Source organism: Notechis scutatus, chromosome 4 (genome assembly GCF_049901735.1).
Source record: "Notechis scutatus isolate UNSWTSFEM ecotype Mainland chromosome 4, rNotScu1.2, whole genome shotgun sequence".
NCBI lineage: Eukaryota > Metazoa > Chordata > Lepidosauria > Squamata > Elapidae > Notechis > Notechis scutatus.
In genome coordinates, this window is record NC_142012.1 from 52,817,767 (window position 1) to 52,843,028 (window position 25,262).

Sequence of the window (25,262 nt, forward strand, 5' to 3'; positions counted from 1 at the left end):
TCTGCCATCATCAGGCTTCTGACAGACGGACACAATCAGAAGCCTGATGATGGCAGATGAGATTCTGCCAAACGTTGCTACAACTTTGAAAGCACAACTACAATGCGTGGGAAAATACCCGAACAAAGCTGAATGCCATATATATGTGTGTGTGTGTGTGTGTGTGTGTGTGTGTGTGTGTGTTTACAAACGAGCTGAATTGATTCAGCTAGAGAAACACGGTGGCTTTTAATTAAAAAAACAAAAATAGAGCATCACAAACGGCTCTGTCAATATAACAAAATGAGGTTGTACGTGTGGGTTTGGGTTGCACGGGCGAGACGCACGCCATTCTCAGCTCATGCAGTTCTGGCAACGTTGCAAGCCGTTCTCGTTGCAGGCGGTGCACCTGAGGGCTTTGAAAGAGTCTGTAAAACGGTTCCGGAACATGGACATCTTGCTCCCATGGCACATCGAGCATGGAAGGAAACCAAAGCCCCCACAGGAGAGGCACTCATGGGGGTGTTGAACTCTCTACAGAAACAGGAGAGAAAAAGAACAATGGCATCTATTAGTGGCATTACACTCAGGAGTCTCGACCCTAGCAACTTTGAAATGGGTGGACTTCAAACCCCCCGACCAAAATGGTGTCACCCTTCATGTTCTCTGAGGTTGGTCATTTTCCTGCAGAGATTTCATTAACCAAAGGTGACATATTCAGTGCTAGAAGGGAATGAGATTTGTGGAGAAGAAAAGGAGGAGGAAGACTGTGGGGTCCTTGGTGCTCTCTGAGCTTGCTTGTTTTCTTGCACATTTCATTACCCAACTAGATAACAGCATCAGTGCTAGAAAGGTGTGTGGTTGGAGGAGGAGGAGGAGGAGGAGGAGGAGGAGGAGGAGGAGGAGGAGGAGGAGGAGGAGGAGGAGGAGGAGGGTCCTTGGTACTCTCTGAGTTTGGTGGTTTTCTTGCAGACATCTCATTACCAAACCAGGTAACTTCATCAGTCGTCGAAAGGAGTGGAGTTTCCTCTCATTTTATAATCTAGGGGTTTGCCCTGTCAATGTTGCTAGGAATATTCTTGGTGATTTCCTTGATTGGGCTCTTGTTTATGGCTTTGTTGTTGTTCTACTGTTGATCTTGATCTTAATCTCTGCTTATCTGGGTTTTGATCGCTGGTGAGGAGGTGCTTTGGTCTTTGTTTCCTTTCTGACTTTTTGACTGTCTCTTTTGAATAGCGTGCAAATGTTGTTTACCTCTATGTGCCCGTGGATGGTCAATGTGTATGCTTGCCAAGCTTCCAAGAATTTTCTAGCATTTTGGGATTTAGCTTGATCTAGGATGTTAAATCCGGTTAACTAATGGTTAACTCCCAGAATTCTCTCATGGATCCCCAGCATAATGGGTCTGTTATGAGCCTATATTCTTACCCATCCACAGAAGAATTCAATAGTATATAATTTTAAGGCAAATAGTCTTAGCAATTACAACACAAAGGGTAAAAAATCTTTAAATATTTTAGTAATGATTTGTCCGGAAAAACCAAGCGGGCCTTTTGTATATATTTGGATCGATATAATGACACACTCTTGTGACAATGAAATGGGAGGTTATGTGATGTGGGGTTTTGTTTTTTTTGCCAAGCACATTAATTACCTCAATTTTGGTTAAAAGGTCCTGCAGCTCACCCGATTCATTCATTGACAAAATTTTCTCAGCACCCTAGAAGGAGAAAGGCAAAAAAAAAAAAATAGTTTGTGTTGGTGAGGATGTGTGTGCGTGTGACTGTGTTCTGCAACGGTCATGAGTGAATAACATGCTTGTACACCACTTCCTTCAGTGCCGCTGTGACTTCAGACGGTCACTAAATGAACTGTTGTAAGCTGAGAACTATACCTGAGCCATGGTGGCACAGTGGTTAGAGTGCAGTATTGCAGGCTACTTCTGCTGACTACCAGCTGCTAACGATTTGGCAGTTTGACTCAGACTTCCGTCCTTCCGAGGTCACTAAAATGAGGACCCAGATTGTTGGGGGTAAGAGGCTGACTCTGTAAACTGCTTGGAGAGCGCTGGAAAACACTGTGAAGCGCTATATAAGTCTAAGGGCTGTTGCTAGTGCTCTTTCTTTCCTTCCTCCCTCCCTTCCCTCCCTCTCAGTGGTTAGAATGCAGTATTGCTGGTTAACTCTGCCTAGTGCCAGCAGTTCGATCCTAACCAGCTCAAAGATTGACTCAGCCTTCAATCCTTGCCGAGGGTGGTAAAATGAGGAGTCAGATGGTGCGGACAAGAGGCTGACTCTGTAAACTGCTTAGAGAGGGCTGTAAAGCACCGTGAAGCGATATGTAAGTCTAAGTATTATTGCTATTGCTGTTACGGTATATTGCATCAAAGATTGTTACTACACACCAAAGAGGAATTGAATGTTGTTGTTCTTATTTTACACAATTCAGGGATCTCTAGCCTTGAATTCACCCAGAGCTGCTTAAGTATAAAGAAGAAGGTGATGAAAATGAAATTCAATAGAGAGAAAAGTAAAGTCCTACACTTGGACAAGAAAAACCAAAAGGACCCATACAGACTGGGTGAAACCAGGCTCAGTAGCAGTAACTTTGAAAGGGATCTCGGAGTCTTAGTGGACAACCAGCTAAATAGGAGCCAGCCGTGTGCAGCAGCAGCCAAAAAAGCTAATGCAATCCTAAGTTGTATTAACAGAGGGATACAGTCAAGATCAAGGGAAGTACTAATACCACTCTATAAAGCCTTAGTAAGACCACACCTAGAGTACTGCATCCAGTTTTGGTCACCACATTATAAAAAAGATGTTGAGACTCTAGAAAGAGTGCAGAGAAGAGCAAGCAGGATGATTAGGGGACTGGAGACTAAAACATACAATGAACAGTTGCAGGAACTGGGTTTGGCTAGTCTAGGGAAGAGAAGGACCAGGGGAGACATGATAACAGCCTTCCAATATTTGAGGGGCTGCCACAGGGAGGAAGGGGTCAAGCTATTTTCTAAAGCGCCTATAGGCCAGATAAGGAATAATGGATAGAAAGTGACCAAGGAGAGATTCAACCTGGAAATAAGGAGAAGCTTTCTGACAGTGAGAACAATCAACCAATGGAATAGAAGTTGCCTTCAGAAATTGTGGGAGCACCAACACTTGAGACTTTCAAGAAGAGATTGGACTGCCATTTGTCAGAAATGGTGTAGGGTCTCCCGCTTGGGCGGGGGGTTGCACTAGGTGACCTACAAGGTCCCTTCCAACTTTGATTATCTGTTATCTGTTAAAAGTCTTAGAAACGAGCTGCAAAAAAATCTAAAAGAAGAGATGCAATTGAATTCAAATGTGATCAAGTGGATCCCAAATTACAAACAGATCATATGGAGAGAGTTTATATCTACCCAAGAAGATATAAAACGATCCTAGGGTTCCTTCCACTAATCAAAGAAGACCAGCTGAACATTTTGCATTTCGCATTTGGAAAGGAAAACTTTTCTGCTGGTATGGAGTCAAGATTCCATCCCGTTTTGGCAACGGGTCAGTCCTCTGTGTGAACGGGTTCGCTCACCCATTGACACAATTCTGACGTGACCTCAGCTAGTGTCAGCATATTGTCAAGTTTGATGGCTGAAGCATTGCGGTGGTGTTATTTCTGGAGAGCTGCGATGCAAAACGATGGACCAAAGCTTTGTGAGAGCTGTCAGCGTTCCAACTAACCAACGCCAAACCAATAAACTCCAAAGACAAACAATTCCTCAAAGTTCCATTTTATGAGAGTTTGTCATATTGGCACACCTGGGAAAACCCCAATCTGAGAGTTTATTTTTATTTTATTTATTTACTTATTTATTTTGTCGAAAAGCTTACAATATAATAGAAATAAGAATAAACATAAGTTTAAATGCAAGTAATAGGAACTAATAATTGGGGACAATAGGACAGGAACAGTAGGCACGATTGCGTGCTTATGCATACCTTACATACCTCTTAGGAATGGGGTGAGGTCATAGAGGTTAGTTTGAGGGTAAAGGAGTGGAGGGTTTGAGCAGGTGACAACAGCATCAGGTAGTGAGTTCCAGACATTGACCACTCTGTTGCTGAAATCGTACTTCCTGCAATGGAGTGGTGAACATTAAGTTTATATCTGTTGTGTGCTCTTGTGTTAACAGATAACAGATAATCAGAGTTGGAAGGGACCTTGTAGGTCATCTAGTCCAACCCCCACCCAAGCAGGAGACGCTACACGGCTACACCATTTCTGACAGATGGCAGTCCAATCTCTTCTTGAAAGTCTCAAGTGATGACGCGCCCATAACTTCCGAGAGCAACTTCTGTTCCATGGGTTGATTGTTCTCACTGTCAGAAAGTTTCTCCTTATTTCCAGGTTAAATCTCTCCCTGTTCAGTTTCTATCCATTATTTCTTGTCTGGCCTTCAGGTGCTTTAGAAAATAGATAGACCCCCTCCTCTCTGGGGCAGCCCCTCAAATATTGGAAGACTGCTCTCCTGTCTCCCCTGGTCCTTCTCTTTCACTAGATTAGCCAGGCCCAGTTCCTGTAACCGTTCTTGATGTGTTTTAGTCTCCAGTTCCCTAATCATCCTGGTTGCTCTTCCTGCACTTTTTCTAGAGTCTCAACATCTTTTTTATAATGTGACCAAAACTGGATGCAGAACTCTAGGTATGGCTTTACTAAGGCTTTATAGAGTGGTATTAGTACCTCACTTGATCTTGATTGTATCCCTCTGTTAATACAACTTAGGATTGCATTAGCTTTTTTGGCTGCTGCTGCACACGGCTGGCTCCTATTTATCTGGTTGTCCACTAAGACTCCGAGATCCCTCTCACCATTACTGCTATTGAGCCTGGTTTCACCCAGTCTATATTCACCCAGTGTTGTTGTGGTTAAAGTTGAAGTATTCGTTAACTGGTAAGTTCCAGGTTTTCCCTTCCCAAAAGAGGGACCAAAAATCCATTCCCTGCACCCATCAGTCTATCACATGGTCCAATATCAAATGTTCATCCCAACCAGAGACAATACCCCCAGTCATTTCCCTCCAGGTGCAGGGCAACATGTCCTTGACTCTCTGAGAAAAGAATGTTGTTGTGTCTACTTTTACCCAGGGGCGGGATTCTGCCAGTTCGGACCGGTTCAGGTGAACCCCCTAGCTCTGATAACCAGCTGGCTCCAAATCGGTTCACTCCAACACCTGATGAAGGTCCATTTGGATCCTGTTATTCTATGTTCTATGGGAGTGATGCAAAGTTTAGCTTCAGCAATAGTTAGGGGCATTTGAACAAGGGTCCAGAGATGAGCAAGTTTGAAGTTTGGAGACCCCTGGATCTAGACAGTTCTTGGCTGGCTGGGATTGTATGGCAATCTCTTCTAAACCTCTTAGCTTCTCCTCCTACCTATGTCGGCTTCTGATGGCCAAGTTATTTTTCTTTTCTTTTTTAAATTGCTCACCCCAGCTGTGATGACCCGGAGTGTAACACAAATGTAACAGAATCCAAAACATAAATTAATGTCCTTTAATACCTCCAACTTGGCCCCACTGTTCAATAATTCTCCATTGGAGATTAAACGTACTCAAAAATATTCTTCAAAAGAAAGCAATACAATCCGAATTCAATGAGCAGATAGAGGTGAAATAAAAAACCAAACAAACTACAATGACAAAATGTCCACAGCGGAACAGGAGAAGTATTTACCAAATTCAAGGAGATAACAAAGCACAGTTTGTTGGAAGGACACCAACCAAGATAACTTCAGCCCAAAATAGCACATGCTTTGCTTCTGGCAACACTGTGTTTTAACCGTCTCTCTTATATACTAGTCTCCCCAGCTGCAACCAATGAGGAGGATCATGACCGCTTCCTCTCTCATAAGCCAAGTTGTTTCCTTCTCCATTCCTCCCTGCATGTCCTAGGATGAAGAGGGGATGGGCCTGGTTCTTCCTCTGACTGCCCAGCCGGCCTCAGCCCTTCCACAGCCTCCTCCACAGCCTCCGGAGCTACACCTCCTCTCCCTGTCAGCTGTTCCTCTTCTCCCTCAGAGTCCAACTCTATCAAGGGCATGACACCAGCCCTCAAGCTAAGAGTTAGCAACCACTCCTGAAGCCTCAGTGGATATAGGAAGAATACAACTACCAGGGACATAGCAAGTTTCATAAGCAATCTCCATCTGGTTCTCAGTCATTCTTTCTTGATTTTCTTTCTGGTACTTCCAATAATTCAAACACGGAGCCCTCCCTTCAGCTCCAAGTTCTCAAGAACATCACTGGTGGCCTGGAAGGAACAGCAGCAACTTTCAATCTTCTGCTCTGTTTTTTGGTGGACAGATTCCTTGTGACAAATGAAGAAAGGTTGCAGCAATTGGGTATGTCTAGAGAAAAGAAGGACTAGGGGTTACAAAAGGATAGCACAAAAGATTCGTAACCAACTGACACGGTGTTATGAACTAATAAAAACTATTTAATAAAACTTGTCAACCTCACAATAAGCAGGATCGTAATCCTGCACCTTTGATTAGCCCATGGATAGCGAGCAGGGATTGGTCCTTATGGAGCAGCCTGATTGGCTATTAGTTGAACACCTCTCATTGGGCAAAATTTAAGCATTTGGACACAATTCATTGGTTAGGGTCAGCAGCCAGCTCTATAAAAGAGCTGCTGCTGCCCAAATTTTGCTCTGTTCTAATCCTTAATAAAGAGTTGAAGTTCACTAGTTCTCTGACTCGTCTCCATTCCTTGCGCCCATGCTCAGAATATAACACTGGCGGCGAAGGTGGGATGCGGAGGCGATAGAGCTGACTGAACACTACAGAGTGCCAAACAGAGCACGTGGCTGAACGCGCACCAAACACGGCAATATGGCCAGCGGTGCTATACCACCCGCTCCATTTGACCCGGCAAGCGAAGACTGGGACTCGTATATGGATCGGTTCCAGATGTTTCTGGAGACCAATAACTTAAAGGACTCTACAACCGGAAAAAAGCGAGCAATATTCCTGACCCATTGCGGGCGGCCGTATTTAAGATGGCGAAATCACTTGCAAAACCGGCTGAGGTGAAATCGATGGATTGGGACGCCCGCGCCCCTCCTACGGGCCCACTATGCACCCGCAGTGCCAACACTTGTCTGTAGGCACAAATTTTACCAGAGGGACCAACGGAAGCGAAAGTCTTGCAGACTTCATCGCTGACCTCCGGAACTTGGGAGGCCTCTGTGGGTTTCCAACCTTGAAGAAGCTTTGCGAGACCGCATAGTTCTGGGATTAGATGACCAGGCGGTGCAAAGCAAGATCATGGCGAAAGGGACATTGATCTTGCCGATGCCATCATGAGCGCTACCGCAGCAGAAGCAACCAGGAAGTCGGCCGCTCGAATGCGCGCACCAACGCACCACTCCGCCAACTTGCAAATGATACCTCACCTCGCCCGAGGCACTCAACAACGGCGCACCATGAAGACCTGGAATCCCCATCAGAAAGTGATGAGGAAGAGGTCAACCGACTCCAGTCGAGCGAGACCAACAAAACCAACGATTCCCGTGACAATGCGTGGGTTGTGGGGCAAACCACTCACGATCCGATTGCAAATTCCTCGGCGCACTCTGCCGTTCCTGTGGAAAAAGAGGCCACATCGCAAGGTCTGTAGAACAAGCGGGTCCAGCCCAAAGCGCAGGGAGAATAACTGCAGCCAGTCTTCAGGATTCACTCCTGCGAATCAGAAACCACCAGAACCACCAATGGAACAACCACTCCTACAGAAATAAAACACCTGCCACTTCAGCGAGCGAAGAGGCACACCAAACCATTACCATCGGCCACGCTACATCCTTAGATGCAAGAAAGATCAGTGAAGGTCGCCATCGAGAACCAACCATGCGTGATGGAAGTGGACTCGGAATTCGTCTCTCTCGATGGTTTCCTGGAAGACCTTCAAACAACTAATCCCGGCCATCCGTCGTCAGGACCTCAGCCCCCAAAGGATCATACTCAAGGATTACCAGGGCAACAGAATCCCAGTCGTCGGTTCCAGTCAAGTCCAAGTCTCCTTCAAAAATCGTATCGCATCACTACCGCTGACCGTCGTCGACCGTGACCAGCCTAGTTTATTAGGCCTACAATGGTTCGCCCACTCGCGGGATCGAGGTGGCGGCGTCCACCGAGCCGAGAGCAACGACTGGGAGGACTCTCTCGTCCAAGAATTCCAGGGCGTTTTTCAGAAGAGCTAGAGCAAGTACAAGGGGACCCCAATATCGTTTAACCTCAATCCTGAAGTAGCTCCCATCCGCCTTAAGACTCGTGGGTACCTTTTGCACTAAAACCAAAGATCGCGAGCAGCTCGATAAATTAATAGCCCAGGGCGTTTTAGAACCGACTGACCATGCCCGTTGGGAAACCCAATAGTAACACCCATTAAACCAGATGGATCGTTAAGAATTTGTGGGGATTATCGGGCCACTTTGAACCACGCACTTCAGCAGAGTGCTTACCGGTGCCGGTGGTTCAACACCTTCTCCACTCCTGGGTGGTGGGAAGATATTCGCTAAATTGGATTTAGCACAAGCGTACAACAGTTGCCCGTAGATGCGGAAACTGTGGAAGCACAAACTATCGTTACGCATAGAGGCGCTTTTAAGTGCAATAGACTCCAGTCGGAGTGGCGTAGCTCGGGAATTTTCAAAGTTTAATGGAGAGACTTTTACAAGGCATAAAAGGGTCGTGCCATATTTTGATGATGTTTTAATTGCCGCCCCTAATAGAGACATCTTAGAAAAGCGTCTCAGAATGGTTCTAAGGAAATTTAAAGACACCGGCCTGAAGGTTAAAAAAATAAATGTCAACTGTGTACTGAGAGGGTGGAGTTCCTGGGATACCTTCTCGATAGTCAAGGAATCCATCCACTGAAAACAAGCTAAGCGATTAAAAACGCCCCAACGCCTAAAAATAGAACAGATCTCCAAGCCTTCCTGGGGCTCATTAACTTCTACAACATTTTCTTGCCCCAGAAGGCGACCGTGGCGGAGCCCCTACACAGACTTCTCGATAAAAGAGCAACCTGGGTCTGGGGACACGCAGAGAGAACGCGCCTTCCAACAAGTGAAAGACTTACTAACCTCCGATGCTGTTTTGATGCAGTACAACGAGACTTTACCCTTAACTATTACTTGCGGCTTCACCGTTTGGAGTGGGGCGATCTTAAGCCATGTACTACCAAACGGAAATGAAGCACCTATTGTGTTTTCTCCCGAACATTATCAAGGGCTGAAAGGAACTATAGCCAACTCGATAAAGAGGCCCTTGCTGTTGTATCTGCTGTGAAGTGTTTTCACGAACACGTGTATGGACAAGCATTTACGATAATCACGGACCACAAACCATTGCTTGGTATTATAGCGGAGACAAGCCAACCCCTATATATTATCGCCAAGAATGACTCGTTGGTCTGAGTTCCTAGCTGCCTACAATTATCTGTTGCAACATCGCCGGGAAAGCCATTCCCCACGCTGACGCGTTAAGCCGCTCCCCACTTCCGGAGACCGTCAACGACCCAGCTCCAACCCTCACGACACTCCAAATCGAACGCTGCACTCGCCGCCACTAACAGCAAGAGACATCGCCATCGAGGCGAAAGCAGGATCCTATCCTGGCACGAGTTCTCAGCTGGGTCAAGCGAGGATGGCCAGCCGACCAACTCCACGATGATTTCGCGCCATTCAAGAATCGGCAGACAGAACTTTTCTCCCAGAGAGGCTCGTCCTCTGGGGAGATAATAGTCGTTCCAGAGAGGCTACGACAGACTGTTCTAAGAGTATTACCGAGGGACATCCGGGCATCGTGCGCATGAAAGGCACTCGTGCGAAGCTACGCGTGGTGGCCGGGCATCGATAAGCAGATCGCAGCCTGGGTAACCACGTGCCAGAAGTGCCAAGGCGTTAGCACGCCCCACCTAAAGTAGCGCCAACTGAGTGGGAAACTCCTCGGGGTCGGGGTCCCGCATCCACGTTGATTTTGCGGGACCCACCAAAGGACACTGCGTTTTTATTAACAGTTGGCGCCTATTCAAACTGGCTAGAAATCCAGAAGATGAAGACAACCACAACAGAGTCAGTCATTAATAAACTGAATAAATTATTTGCAGCATGGGTTACCAGGCGTTTTAGTTTCTGATAACGGGCCCAGTTCACTGCCCTAGCTTTTGAACAGTACCTAGCGGACCGGGGCATCTGCCATGCGCTAACCTCGCCAGCACACCCTGCGGCTAACGGAAGGCGGAGCGAATGGTACAATTCGTCAAAAAAACCCTACATAACTATGGGACTATGGGGACATTGACGACAAGCTCAACCGAATACCCCTGCTTCAACACATCACCCCACACAGCATCACGAATAAGACGCCTGCCGAACTGCTAATGGGCGGAGACTTCGCTCCCACCTCAACCATCTCCATCCTTCTTATTCACCAGAAAAACCTTTCGGATCTAGCGTGAATTCAAGGTAGGCGACTTGGTGTTTGCTAAAAACTTTTCTGGCGACCCATTATGGGTCCCTGCAACTATTACCCAACCCACCGGCCCCAGATCCTACCGCCTACAGACTAATGATGGGAGAGCATGGAAACGCCGTATAGATCAGCTTCGATCCAGATTGGCACCCACCTCCCGTGACTCCCATAATTCGCAAACTAAGGGGAGGATATCGAGAGGCAGCGAAATAGATGACGACATAATCACGGGGACCCAGCAACCCAGCAAAGAAACGCGCAACCTGAAGAAGAATCAGGGAGCGCGGGTGGCATCACCGCGGGGAAATAGCACGAGGAGGCAAGCCCACGGGACCCGGAAGTAAGCCTAGGAGACTGGGATAACAACAACGATAGCCGTGCCGAGTCCTCCCGCAGAAACGGAACTAGCCGTACCAGAAAACCTTGAAAGCGTTCCACGGAATCGGACTGCAGACAAAAACCGGTGGAACAGCGAAAATCAAACAGGCAGGTGAAACGACCTGCATATCTGTGCAGTATGTTACTGCACCCCTCGAGCGGAACCTAGGGATAGGGGTGTTATGAACTAATAAAAACTATTTAATAAAACTTGTCAACCTCACAATAAGCAGGGTCGTAATCCTGCACCTTTGATTGGCCCATGGATAGCGAGCAGGATTGGTCCTTACGGAGCAGCCTGATTGGCTATTAGTTGAACACCTCTCATTGGGCACAATTTAAGCATTTGGACACAATTCATTGGTTAAGGGTCAGCAGCCAGCTCTATAAAAGAGCTGCTGCTGCCCAAGGGTTTTGCTCTGTTCCTAATCCTTAATAAAGAGTTGAAGTTCACTAGTTCTCTGACTCGTCTCCGTTCCTTGCGCCCATGCTCAGAATATAACACACACTGTATGTATATAAAATGGAAGATGGTTGAATGTTTTTATGTTTTGTATGTGTATGTTTTTTGTTTTTTTTTAAATAAAACTCTTTTTTTAAAAAAAGGACTGGGGTGAACAGTGTGTGAATAGGGGTGAATAGCAGTGTTCCAATATTTGAGAGTCTGCCCCAAAGAAGAGGGGACCAAGCTATTCTCCAAAGCACCTGAAGGCAAGATGAGAAACAATGGATGGAAACTAATCAAGGAGAGAAGCAACCTAGAACTAAGGAGGAATTTCCTGAATAGTTAGAACAATTAATCTGTGGAACAACTTGCCTCCAGAAGTTGTGAATGCTCCAACACTGGAGATTTTTTAAAAGAAGACTGGACAGCCAGTTGTCTGAAATGCTATAGGATCTCCTGCTTGAGCAGGGGGTTGGACTAGATGACCACCAAGGTCCCTTCTGGCTCCATTCTGATTGATTGACAAATTGTAGCTTCTCTATCTTGCTGTCGTTCCTCTTACTAGATCTGTCTGGATGAGTATGTTGTACATAAGAGAAAAATATATAACTTTTTCGTAACTTACTCATTGGGTCTGTGTTCCTTTGGCAGAAAGTCTAGGCTGGAATGGAGCAGATCCGCCAAGCTTTTATCTTATTAGCTATTATTTCTAATAATCATGGCAGAAGAGAATAATTGCCTCTCTTTTGAGTTCATTATCTCTGCTGGGCTCCCTTAAAATGCTTGCTTTCACAGTCAAAAATAATAATAATAAGGTCCAGTTTTTCTGCCTGATAATTGCTTTCAAAATTCTTCTTTGTAAAATTTGATTCAGTAATCAAATAGGGCAAAGGACTCTGCAGCTTTTTATTGTTTGATGCCATTATTTTTCCATCTGGGGAAAAAAAAGGATTAGATGTGTTTTCCTATAAGATGCATCTATCTTCAGTGGTTATTCCAGCTGGTAAGTGGAAAGATTTCTGTCAAATAACTATTGTGCCTGTCTGTTCTCCTTAACTGTCCTCTTTGTAGGCCTCTTTTATCCCTACCAAATGGTTGGGAGGAAGGGAAGGAGGGAGGAAAAAGGGAAGGGGAAGAAGAAGGGAGGAAGGGAAGGGAAGGGAAGGGAAGGGAAGGGAGGAAAGGAAGGAAGGAAGAAAAAGAGAGGGAAGCAGAGGTGGTATTCAGCAGGTTCTGACCAGTTCTAGAGAACTGATAGTGGAAATTTTGAGTAGTTCGAAGAACTGGCAAATACCACCTCTGACAAGGTTTTGCAGTATCCTTCCCCTGCCATGCCCACCAAGCCACGCCCACAGAACCGGTAGTAAAAAAAAAAAAAATGAATCCCACCATTGGAAGGAAGGAAGGAGAAGAGGAGGGAGGGAGGGAGGAAGATGGTTGGGAGGGGAGGGAAGGAGGGAGGAAAAGGGTAAGGGAGGGAAGGAAGGAAGGAAGGAAGGAGGAAGGGGAGGGGAGGGGAGGAGAAAAGGGAGGGGAGGGGGAGGAAGGAAGGAAAAGGAAGATGGGAAGGAGGGAGGGAGAAAAAGGGGAAAGGGAAAGGAAGGAGGGAAGGAAGGAAGGAGAAGAGGAGGGAGGGAGGAAGATGGTTGGGATAGAGGGCAGGAGGGAGGAAAAGGATAAGGGAAGGAAGGAAGGAGAAAGGGGAGGGGGAGGAGAGGAGGGGAGTAAGGGAGGAGGAGAAGGAAGAAGGAAAAGGAAAATGGGGAGGGAGAAAAAGGGGAAGGGGAAAGGAAGGAGGGAATGAAGGAAGGAAGGGGAAGGGGAGGGAAGGAGGGAAGGAGGAAAAGGGGAAGGGGAGGAAAGAAGGAAGGAAGGGAAGGGAAGAAGGAAGATGGAAGAAGGGAAGAAGGAAGGGAGGAAGGAAAGAAAGAATGAAGGAAGGAAAGAAGGAAGGAAGGGAAAGAGGAAGGGGGAGGAAGCTCAAATGTCCTCCCCAATGTTTTCTATCTTTCTTGTAGGTATTTCTTTTCCAACTTGAATTTTTAGCATCTCATTCTGATTACACTCAGCTTTCCTGGAAACCTTCCTGGAATCTACAGCCAGTCCCACTCCCCCCCCCCCCCCCCCAAACTCCCCACCCACCCACCCACCCGCCCCCAAACCTTGAGGCGATCCCTTTCCTCCAACCCGTTCTCCTCTCCAGGAGGGAGGCTTGTTTATCGTGTGCAAAGTCAACCGGCTCCTAATTTTTAAAAAACAAAGAAACGAACCAGTGGTGGGATTCATTTTTTTTAAAACTACTGGTTCTGTGGGCGTGGCTTGGTGGGCGTGGCAGGGGAAGGGTACTGCAAAATCCCCATTCCCTCCCCACCCCACTAACCTGCTTTCCAGCTCCGTTCTCCTGTGCAGGGCAACCAAAGAAGACCCAGCCCATCAGCTGGGATTCAATGGGAGGCGGAGAATAGATGGGGGCAGGGGCAGTCAGAAGCGGTATTTGCCAGTTCTCCAAACCACTCAAAATTTCTGCTACCGGTTCTGTAGAACCAGTCCGAACCGGCTTTATGCCACCTCTGAAACAAACCAACATCCAATCTGAGCTGGACCTCTTGTCCCAACATTTACCATCAATGCTTTCGTTGGGCATTTCATCTGAAACTGGCTTGGGAGACCCGTTGGATGAGATTAAAGGATTTCACAAAGTGGAGTTTCTTAGCCGATGCGGATTCTGTTGCGTTGGACAAGACTGTTGAACGGTCTTCCTCTTAAGAGGAATGGACAGCTCTGCTTAGCTTATTTCTGAATCGGGTCTTTAAATAGTACATTTCTTTCCCTAAACCAGTCGAGTGTGAAATTACATTGCATTATCGTATCATCTCCTCTTTCCTCCATCCTTCCAGGAATTTCAGCCCGTCCCTTTTGTTGTGTAGTCTTCCAGCAAATTTATTTTAAATAAATAATAATAATACATAATATTATTTAACATGGAATAGATTTTACGAGTGGCTAGAGATAAGAGGTAGAAATTAGATGAAGAAAGATTATTGCTATGCATGAATTAAATAGAAAGGTGGTTTATAATTTTAAAGATATCAATATAACCAACAGAATCACAAATAAGCTAATATAAAGACAAATCTAGTTAAAATTATTCTGTTATGCTATTATTATTGTTGTTGTTAGTATATATATGAATATTTCTTTTTGTTCTTTCTTTGTTTTTCTGTAAATGATATGCCCTGATAATACACTATATTCAAAATATTTATGAATATATATATATATATTATTATATATATATATATAATAAAAACGTTATAGTCTTATCCCAGCAGAGGGCGTAATTCTATTTCAGATACAGCAGCAGAAGACAGGGGGTGAAAACAGTTTAATTATTTCAAATTATTTAATTATTAACCTTGCCTTTATCCGTCTTATCAATAAATCCAGTCAGCGAACATACCCCTGTGGTGAGGGAGATTAATGAAGTTAATATTACAGGTAGTCTTCAACTTACGACAGTTCTTTTAGTGACAATGACCCTGAAAAACGTGACTTAGGACGGGTTTCCAAACTTACAACCTTTGCAGCATCGTCATGTTTACATAATCAAAATTCAGATGTTTGGCAGGTGGTTCATATTTACAATGGAGGGGGGGAATAAGGGGAAGAGGAGGAGGAGGAGGAGGAGGAGGAGGAGGAGGAGGAGGAGGAGGAGGAGGAGGAGGAGGAGGAGAAGGAGAAGGAGAAGGAGAAGAAGAAGAAGAAGAAGAAGAAGAAGAAGAAGAAGAAGAAGAAGAAGAAGAAGAAGAAGAAGAAGAAGAAGAAGAAGAAGAAGAAGAAGAAAGACATGCATAATCTTCTCAATTCCTCAAGAAGGCACTTACTTACCCCCAGATACTGGCCTTCAATGAAGGCAACGGGGACCAAGGGAGCTTCTCCCACCTTCCGGCACCTCTCGCCCAGTTCCTTCCCATAGTCTCCATTCAATGCAATGTTTTTCTCTTCAAATTTCACACGGTGATTTTGGAAGATCTTCCGAACTAATTCGCACCTTTCGAAAGTGGTTCTCACCACCCGGAGGCTGGTGGTGTAAATGACGATGCGCCCATTTTCCAAAACAGATGATAACTGCGAACATAAAATGTGTATATATTGGGCTTAGTTTTGGGGGAGGAAAATAAAGGGAAAAAATTCAGCCTCTGCCTACCAGCATCCATCTGGCTAGCGTCCTGTCAGTGTGAGAGAGAGTGGAGGGCTGTTTGGAAACTGAAACAGTATTTGCTGTGTGAGCAAGGAGTTAGCAAGGAGCCTGGGCGTGGCTTAGCTCAACTGTTCCTTACTAAAGCTGCTTGGTGCTCTGAAACTGAAACTAAAACTCCTCTCCTCTGCTGGTGTTTTGCATTTGGAAGAGATTTCTTTTTTCAGGTGGGGAGGGGGAGTAGAACTCCTTAGCATCAGAGCATGTTAATAATAGTAATACAGGAAATACTAATGCTCTGATGGTCATTTCGAAAAATCCTTTCTTAGTGAGCACCTAGAAGCCAAGAGGAACATACGTGCCAAATTTCAAGTTTGTAGGCTTTACAGTTCTGGAGATTTTGTGATGATGCCTGAGTGGTTTTCGCTTTTATATATATAGAGAGAGATTTCAATGACAGGTGGTCCTCGGTGTACAACCGTCACGGAGCTTAAAAATTTCTAGTGGCTAAGCGAGACATTTTGTTAAGGGAGTTTTTCCCTCGTTTTAGGACCTTCCTTACCCCGGTCTTTAAGTGAATCACTGCAGGTCTTAAATTAGTCACACGGTGGTTAGGGGAATCTGGCTTCCCCATTGTCAGAAGGTTACAAATGAGATCACATGAACCCAGGACACTATCATAAATGTGAGTCTAGTTGTTCAACCATCTGAATTTTTGATCATTACAAACCACAGAAGATGGTTGGGAGGGAGAAAGGAAGGGGAAGGAGGGAGGGAGGAAAGAAGAAAGGAAGGAGAGAAGGAGAAAGGAAGAGGAGGAGGGAGGGAGGAAAGAGGGAGGGAGGGAAGAAGGAAGGGGAAGGAGGAAAAAGGGAGGGAGGAAAGAAGGAATGAGGGAGTGGGGGAGAAAGGAAGGGACAGGAGGAAGGAAGATGAGAGGGATGGAGGAAAGAAGGAAGGAAAGAAGGAGGGAGGGAAGGAGAAAAAAAGGAAGGAGGGAGGGAGGAAGGGGGAAGGAGAAAGGGAAGGGGAGGAGCCATTGTGTACAAGTTATTGCAGTCCCAATTCGCAAACCTTGTGCAAATGTAAGTAGATGCCATCTGGCTTATAGAGTGTCGCCAGAGGCGAAATATGCCAGCTTCTGAAATGATGGCATGCAGCTTTATGCTGAAACTTTGCTGTTGGTTTCTGTTCTTCTTTCTTATCTAATTAGCCCTCTCAAAGTAGCAAATGCAATCATCACAATGTCAGTGATAGAAATCCCATTAACAGCATAAAACAACAGGTACAATAACAGCCAGCTACTGCATTTTTTTTAGTTATTTATAAAATTGCACTCTGAATAATACTACCTTAGTTGAACGAGGCTTTGAAAACATTGAATTAGTGCCACAGCAAACAAATATATCAAACAGGGAAGAAAAATAGAGAAGTAATTATATTTGAAATCAACCTACTGTAAAAGATAAGCAGGTTAGAAAAAAGTTTTAATGACCTTAAGCTGAATTAAAAAGGGAAGTTCCTTGCCTTCTTTTGAAAGACACGTGCTCTGTTCTTACCAATCTAATCCAGAAAACTTAGAGCAAACTTAGTTTTCAAACAGGTTGACACTGGAAGAGAGTTGGCTGAATCCAAAATCCTTACGACAGAGATGGAGAAATTTAATTTATATCTTCCTACGTGCAATCTGGTATAAAATGTCACAAGGAAGGAAGGAAGGAAGGAAGGAAGGAAGGAAGGAAGGAAGGAAGGAAGGAAGGAAGGAAGGAAGGAAGGAAGGAATAGCAATAGCACTTAGACTTATATTATATACCACTTTCCAATGCTTTCCAGTCTTCTCTAAATAGTTTACAGAGTTAGCCTCTTGCCCCCAACAATCTGAGTCCTCATTTTACCCACCTCAGAAGGACGGAAGGCTGAGTCAACCTTGAGCTGGTCAGGATCGAACTTCTGGCTGTGAGCAGAGTTAGCCTGCAATACTGCATTCTAACCACTGTGTCACAATGGCACCTAGGAAGGAAGGAAGGAAGGAAGGAAGGAAGGAAGGAAGGAAGGAAACAAGCAAGCAAGCAAGCAAGCAAGCAAGCAGTGGTGGAATTCAAAAATTTTTTACTGCTGGTTCTGTGGGCATGGCTTGGTGGGCGTAGCTTGGTGGGCATGGCAGGGGAAGGATACTGTAAAATCCCCATTCCCTCCCCATTCCTGGGGGAAGGTTACTGCCAATTCCCTCCCCACCCCACTAACCTGCTTTCCAGCTCTGTTTTCCTGTGCAGGGCAACCAAAGAAGACCCAGCCAATCAGCTGGGACTCAATGGGAGGCAGAGAAGAGATGGGGGCAGGGCCAGTCAGAGGTGGCATTTGCTGGTTCTCCGAACTACTCAAAATTTCCTCCACCGGTTCTCCAGAACTGGTCCGAACCTGCTGAATACCCACCTCTGGTCCCCACATTCACTACAAGTCCTGGAGTAAAAGCTCTCACAAACACTTTCATCAGTGTCTGGCTGTGAATAGTCCAATAAGCCAAGTTTAGCCAAACAGGAACCAGGGCCAGGGGTCCAGTAAGCCAGGTGAGCCCAAACAATAACCAGAGCAAGAAGTTCAATGAAGCAGGCAAATTGGGCTAGCGCCACAAGACAGAACACAACAATCTCCAGGCATCAGCAGATATGCTTGAGACTCCACAGTTTCCATGCTTCTTCCTGACAAATGCTCCTCCCACCGGTACCTCCTTACACCTCAGTCCCCAGGTGTGCCTTGTGAAGAGGGGCGGGACGCTCTCCTCCCAAGTAGCCAGCTCAGTCTGCGTCGTTCTTGCCTTCTCTCTTCTCTCCATGCTCTCGGATCAGGAGGGGGCGGTCCTTGCTCTTCACCTGAGCTCTGTCTCTCTTACTCCTCCCTCTCTGCAGGCCTTACTAATCCAGAAAAGCCCTGCCCGGATGGACTCTGCCCTTCCCCAGTTTCCTCCAAGGCCAACGGAGCCGCCCTCTCGCTCTCTGTCGGCTCTTGTCCCAGCTCATCTTCCCCAACAGATTCAGACTCTGACAGCTGGGGGGAGGCATGACACTTGGGAGGTTTGAATTCTTCGTGTGATATTTTTTTATTTATTAATTCTTTATTAATGTGGCCTCCCAGCATTTGTGATGTTTTTACAGGCTCTTCCTTGGCTGGAGAAAATCGAGAGTTTAAATAAGGTTGCGATTCTTAATTAGGTGTCAGGGATGCTTTATTCATAGCCTGTAGTTTAGATGAGGACATATGCTAATTATTCCAAGGAGGACTCTCTCTTTTTTTTAATGGTTGTTTTTCATCTCCTCCACGATTTCTTCAGCCATCCAAATGAATAGCCCAAGTGGGGAGGGGGGGGAGAGAGATGTGGGGGAGGTGATTATGAATTATTAAGACTTCTGGATGGGAAATATACTTCTCTCCAGAGTCCATTTGATGTGCATTTTCTTGGCTTCAGGGAAAGCATTTTTATTCATGCAGTTCGACGTACGCAGGGGTGTAATAAAAGCAGCTATATTTCATGGTCATAGGCTCTGCCATCTTGTAATTTCGAGCGCGTTTGTCGAGGATTTTCAAAGCAGAGATTGAGATTTCTAACAACCTCAGGATAAGAGAGTTGGAAGGGACCCTGGAGATCTTCTAGTCTGACCCCTGGCTCAGGCAGAAAATGCTACACCACTTCAGACAAATAGTTGTCCAATCTCTTCTTAAAAACTTCCAATATTGGAGCATTCACAACTTCTGGAGGCAAGTTGTTCCGCCGATTAATTGTTCTCACTGTCGGAAAATTTCTCCTTAGTTCTAGGTTGCTTCTCTCCTTGATGAGTTTCCATCCGTTGCTTCTTGTCCTGCCTTCAGGTGCTTTGGAGAATAGCTTGACTCCCTCTTCTTTTCAGGCAACCCCTGAGATATTGGATGACTGCTATCATGTCACTCCTGGTTCTTCTCTTTATTAAGCTACTAGCTCGATCCCCGTGCTTCGCTACGAAACTATGTGGTCGGGCTTAGTTTCTGGGGAGGAAAAACTGGGGGGGCGGGATTCTGCCTCTGCCTGCCAGCATCCATCGGTATTCATCTGGCTAGCGTCCTGTCGGTGTGTGAGAGAGTGGAGGGCTGTTTGGAAACTGAAACAGCATTTGCTGTGTGAGCAAGAAGGAGGCAGCAAGGAGCCTGGGCATGGCTAAGCTCAACTGTTCTGTACTAAAGCTGCTTGGTGCTGTCAAACTGAAACTGAAACTGAAACTCCTCTCCTCTGCTTGTGTTTTGCATTTGGAAGAGATTTCTTTCCAGGCGGGGAAGGGGAGTAGAACTCTTTAGCATCAGAGCATATTAATAATAATCATATAGGAAATATTAATGCTCTGCGGGTCATTTGGAAAAATCCTTTCTTAGTGAGCCCCTAGAAGCCAAAAGGAACCTAAATGCCAAATTTCAAGTTTGTAAGCTTTATGGTTCTGGAGATTTTGTGATGATGCGTGAGTGGCATTTCGCTTTGATATATATAGAAGAAGAAGATACATACCCAGTTCATAAAACACTGAATAATAGAGTTGGAAGGGACTGTGGAGGTCTTCTAGTCCAACCCCCTGCTTAGACAGGAAATCCTATCCCATTCCAGACAAATGGTTGTCCAATCTCTTCTTCAAAACTTCCAGTGTTGGAGCATCCACAACTTCTGGAGGCAAGTTGTTCCGCTGATTAATTGTACTAACAGTCAGGAAATTCCTCCTTTGTTCTAGTTTGCTTCTCTCCCTGATGAGTTTCCCTCCTTTGCTTCTTGTCCTTGCCTCTGGTGCTTTGGAGAATAGCTTGACCCAGTATACAGAAGACCAGAATTGAAAGGGACCTTGTAGGTCATCTAGTCCAGCCCTCCTGCTCAAGCAGGAGACCCTATACCATTTATGACAAGTGGCTGTCCAGTGTCTTCTTGAAACGCTCTCCCTCTTCTTTGTCACAGTCCCTGAAATGTTGGAAGTCTGCTCTCATGTCAACCCTGGCCCTTCGTTGCATTAGACTAGACATCCCCAATTCCAGCAAGAAGGAATCTGCATTTTAAATATTAATCCGGGCTAATTAAATCTCTGTGATTTGGGAGCCAAAATACAAATAGCAAAATCCCCAACACTGCATATCTATTAGAGGAAAATCCACCTTTCTGCTTAATAGAATAGAATAGAATAGAATAGAATAGAATAGAATAGAATAGAATAGAATAGAATAGAATAGAATAGAATAGATAGAATTCTTTCTTGACCAAATGTGATTGGACACAGAAGGAATTTGTCTTGGTGCAAATACTCTCAGTGTCCATAAAAGAAAAAATACATTCATCAAGAATCATAAGGTACAACAGTTAATGATAGTCACAGGGTACAATAAACAACAAATCAGATAGATAGATAGATAGATAGATAGATAGATAGATAGATAGATAGATAGATAGATAGGAAGGAAAGAAAGAATAGAATAGAGTAGAGTAGAGTAGAGTAGAGTAGAGTAGAGTAGAGTAGAGTACAGTAGAGTAGAATAGAATTCTTTTATTGGCCAAGGGTGATTGGACACACAAGGAATTTGTCTTCGGTGCAGATGCTCCCAGTGTACATAAAAGAAAAGATACAATTGTCAAGAATCAAAAATCACAAGGTACAACACTTAATAATAATCATAGGGTACAATAAGCAATCAAATCAAATTAAATCATACTAGGAAACTGTCAATAAAGATCGTAAGGATACAAGCGACAAAATTACAGTCATACAGTCACAAGTGGGGGGGGATGGGTGGTGAGTGATGAGAAGATTAATAGTGATAGTAGTGCAGACTTTGTAAATAGTTGGACAGTGTTGAGGGAATTATTTGTTCAGCAGAGGGATGGCGTTCGGGGGAAAATTGTCCTTGTGTCTAGTTGTTCTGGTGTGCAGTGCTCTGTAGCATCATTTTGAGGGTAGGAGTTGAAACTGTTTATGTGCAGCATGTGAGGGGTCTGTAGATATTTTCACAGCCCTCTTTTTGACTCATGCAGTAGACAGGTCCTTGATTGAAGACAGGTTGGTAGTAATTGTTTTTTCTGCAGTCCTAATTATCCTCTGAAGTCTGTGTCTGTCCTTTTGGGTTGCAGAACCAAACCAGACAGTTATAGAGGTACAAATGATAGATTCAATAATTCCTCTGTAGAACTGGGTCAGCAGCTCTTAAGAGGGATGCTTAGGAGGGATCGCAATGCAACTTCCTGCTGTCTTGATAGAGGTGAATTACCATGCGGACTACCGTCATGGAACCTGATGCTCCATCCCAACCCCCCCCCCAAAAAAAGGCAAAGATAAAGATCGGCCCACAGGTGTTATGTCACCTTTCTTTCACGCTTTGCTTGAGTTCACTGTAGAAGGATGTTGTCGTAGCAACCGTGTTTCCCTCCTCGGTCGCAGAAAGATGAAGGGGAAGGAGGTCGCCATAGCAACTAACTTACTCCTCCGCTTCAGACCTTGGAACGTCTGAGAAGATAAATTCACCTCACAGGCAGCAGAACCACTTTCTAGGAAGATGGAAATCCCTGTTTTTCTACATCTACTTTTGTCAAAAAGTGAAATGTTTTATTTTTCGGTGGGGGAAATATCTGCCATTTGGAAAAGCAGGGAAGAATCTGGAAGACTTCCCAGAAATTTACCCTTTGACCTTTTTGGGGGGGCGGGGGTTCTTTCATGTCTAATGTCAGAGTTATGGTTCCTCAGTATCCTGCTGCTTTGATGGAAGGAGGAAGACACAGACAAATCTCCAAATGGCCTCAATGACTTTCTCAAAGGATGCAAATGACCAGCTGCCTGCAAGGAGTATAAATCCATCTGTTCCCCACCATCCAGTCAGAGCTGAAGAAGCTTCTTGGAGGAGAAGCGAAACCTCTTCAAAGAAAGTCCAGTTGCTTCTTGAAAAAAGCATCCTGAGGACATAGACAAACCTCCAAGTGGCCTCAAAGACTCTCTAAAAGGATGCAAATGACCAGCTGCCTGCAAGGAGTAAAAATCCTTCCATTCCCCACCATCCAGTCAGAGCTGATGAAGCTTTTTTGAGGAGAAGCAAAACAAAGAAAAACAGGAAAGTCCTGTTGCCTCTTGAAAAAGTACCTCTGGGACAACTGAGGACACAGACAAACCTCCAAGTGGCCTCAACGGCTCTCTGAAAGGATGCAAATGACCAAGGAGTATAAATCCTTCCCTTCCCCACCATCCAGTCAGAGCTGAAGACGCTTCTTGGGATGAGAAATGAAAGGTCTTCAAAGAAAAACAGGAACATCCAATTGTTTCTTGAAAAAAAAAAAACTTTGGGACAACCACAACCTGGATGACTGACAATCTCCATAGACATATGGTACCTATCAGGGCACCACAGAATCATAACTACACATTGAAGTCCAGTTGATCTGATCTATTGATCATGTCTATACACAAGACTCTGGTCAGTCCCCAATTGGCGAGATAGATGATAATAGATGGACATCAAAGATGACCGTTAATGTTAAGTATAGAGAATAATGGAGACCAGACATCTGACCAGTGACTTCAACTCTTTAATAACAGTAAATAGAACAGAACAGAGCAAGGCTATGGGCAGCAGTAACCCTTTTATAGGGTTAGCTGCTACCTTATTAACCAATGAGATGAGCAACAAGTTCAAACTAATAACCAATAAGAATAGTCCAAATAGTGGCCAATCAGGGACTAGTTCTGGCCCAATCCAAAGTTGTTGTATAAGGACCAATCAAGTGTGCAGGTTTTCAAACCCTGATTTGCATTTAAGTTATTAACTTTTATTGATTCACAACAGTTAACGCTTCTTTTTTCTGCTTGAGTGTTCAGGGGCCACACTGAAGTTCTTAGTGATTATACTTGAGGAACGGGGAGAAAACCTCCTTTAATAATACAGTAGTAGTAGTAGTAGTAGTAGTAGTTCCTAGGTCCTTGGTTAGGACTCGAGCTGTTGAGCTACCACCCAGCCCCAAAGGCTGTGAATCTCACTAAAGATTAAATAATAGTAATAGTAATAGCAATAGAACAACAAATCAAACAAATACGTAACGGTAGCCCTTGACTTACAACAGCTCATTTAGTGACCGTTCCAAGTTACAACATCACTGGAAAAGGTGACTTATGACCATTTTTCACATTTACAACCATTGCGGCCTCCCCGTGGTCCCACGATTTACATTCGAATGCTTGACAACAGACTCACATTTATGACCATTGCATATCTACAGATCCCTCACATCCCGGATATAAACTGTTTCAACTCCTTCCCTCAAAACAACGCTATAGACACAAGGGGAATTCTTTCCCCAACGCCATCACTCTGCTAAACAAATAATTCCCTCAACACTGTCCAACGATTTACAAAGTCTGCACTACTATTACTGTTAATCTTCTCATCACTCCTTATTACCCATCTCCTCCCACTTGTGACTGTATGACTGTAACTTTGTCGCTTGTATCCTTACGATCTATATTGACTGTTTCCTAGTATGATTTGATTGCTTATTGTACCCTAAGATTATTATTAAGTGTTGTACCTGATATTCTTGACTCTTGATGAATGTATCTTTTCTTTTTATGTACACTGAGAGCATTTGCACCAAAGACAAATTCCTTGTGTGTCCAATCACACTTGGCCAATGAAGAATTCTATTCTATATTTATATGTAAACAATAAAAAATATGTCCCCCCCCCCCAAAAAAAAATTAAAATACACAGCAGGTGAGGGGGGGAAATGACTTTCATCCACAGACCTAGGAGACGGGTCAGTTTGAGATCTGCCTTGATCCTGGGGCCATTTGCAACTTTCCACACAAAAACCAGGGATGTGGATTTTGTGACACTTGGGGAGGCAAGCAGAGAAGGGGGAGATCAGATAAAAGGAGAACTGGACTGCACTTACCTCAAAGGCTTTGCTTAAGTTGTCGAAAAGGACCTGGCCAGCGCTGACTTTATGCTTCACTCCTCTCACTGTCCCATTCTTGCTGAGGATCTTGATTCGTTTGGAGCCAAACCCTCTTTCTTTGGCGGCCCTCACCAATGCGAGCATCGCATCCATCTCCGTCTCATTCTCGTCGCCTTCGGAGCCAGCCTGTCCGTGGTTCTGTCCGTCTGACTCGCTGAAGCGGCTGTTGGGGTCGCTCTCCGAGCTGGTACACTCTGAATCCAAGGAATCTGATGTTTCTCCATTGGTGTAGACCTCCTTCAGGATGCGCCCGCTGTGAGAAGACGCGATGCGAAATCGGACTTTCCTCGGCTGCCTCTGCCCCTCAACCGGGGTGTTCCCCGTCAACATTGCCCCATCCATTGACAGGAACTGGCTTACATCATCCCGGTCTAGTTTGTCATTAGAGACGCCAGATCCTCACACTTATAACAATATCAAAGTTGGTTTTCCAGTGACAGCAGGATGGCAGATACGAAGCCACCGACTAAAGGAAAGAGGACGCCTGACACGTTAGAAGACGGTTCGGCCATGAATTATGGATGTCCCGGTGTGCTATGGTTACCTTTAAACAAACACCTGCAAAATGAGAGCCTCCATTCAATATTAATGACCCAGGAGTGTACTTTTTCTTCAGTGGAAGAAGCGAAATAATTCTGATTCTTTGTTTGTTTGTTGTTTTAAATATCAGATGATGACCCGGGGTGTGGCACAAAGACAATATAGTCAAATAATAAGTAGGAGTCCCTTTATTAGCTCCAACTTTGTCCCCAATGTCCTGG

At 44.9% G+C, this 25,262-nt stretch overlaps 1 protein-coding gene across 1 annotated transcript; it reads right to left on the bottom strand.

Moving 5' to 3' along the window:
• Positions 1-215: 215 nt before the first annotated feature.
• On the bottom strand, positions 216-25,055 carry GRXCR1 (glutaredoxin and cysteine rich domain containing 1). Its single transcript, XM_026688799.2, has 4 exons — positions 24,439-25,055; positions 15,200-15,439; positions 1,634-1,699; positions 216-513 (listed from the first exon to the last, which is right to left on the bottom strand). The coding sequence occupies exons 1-4, from the start codon at positions 24,841-24,843 to the stop codon at positions 334-336; spliced, it is 891 nt and encodes a 296-aa protein (XP_026544584.2). The 5' UTR covers positions 24,844-25,055; the 3' UTR covers positions 216-333.
• Between the last annotated feature and the right edge of the window lie 207 nt (positions 25,056-25,262).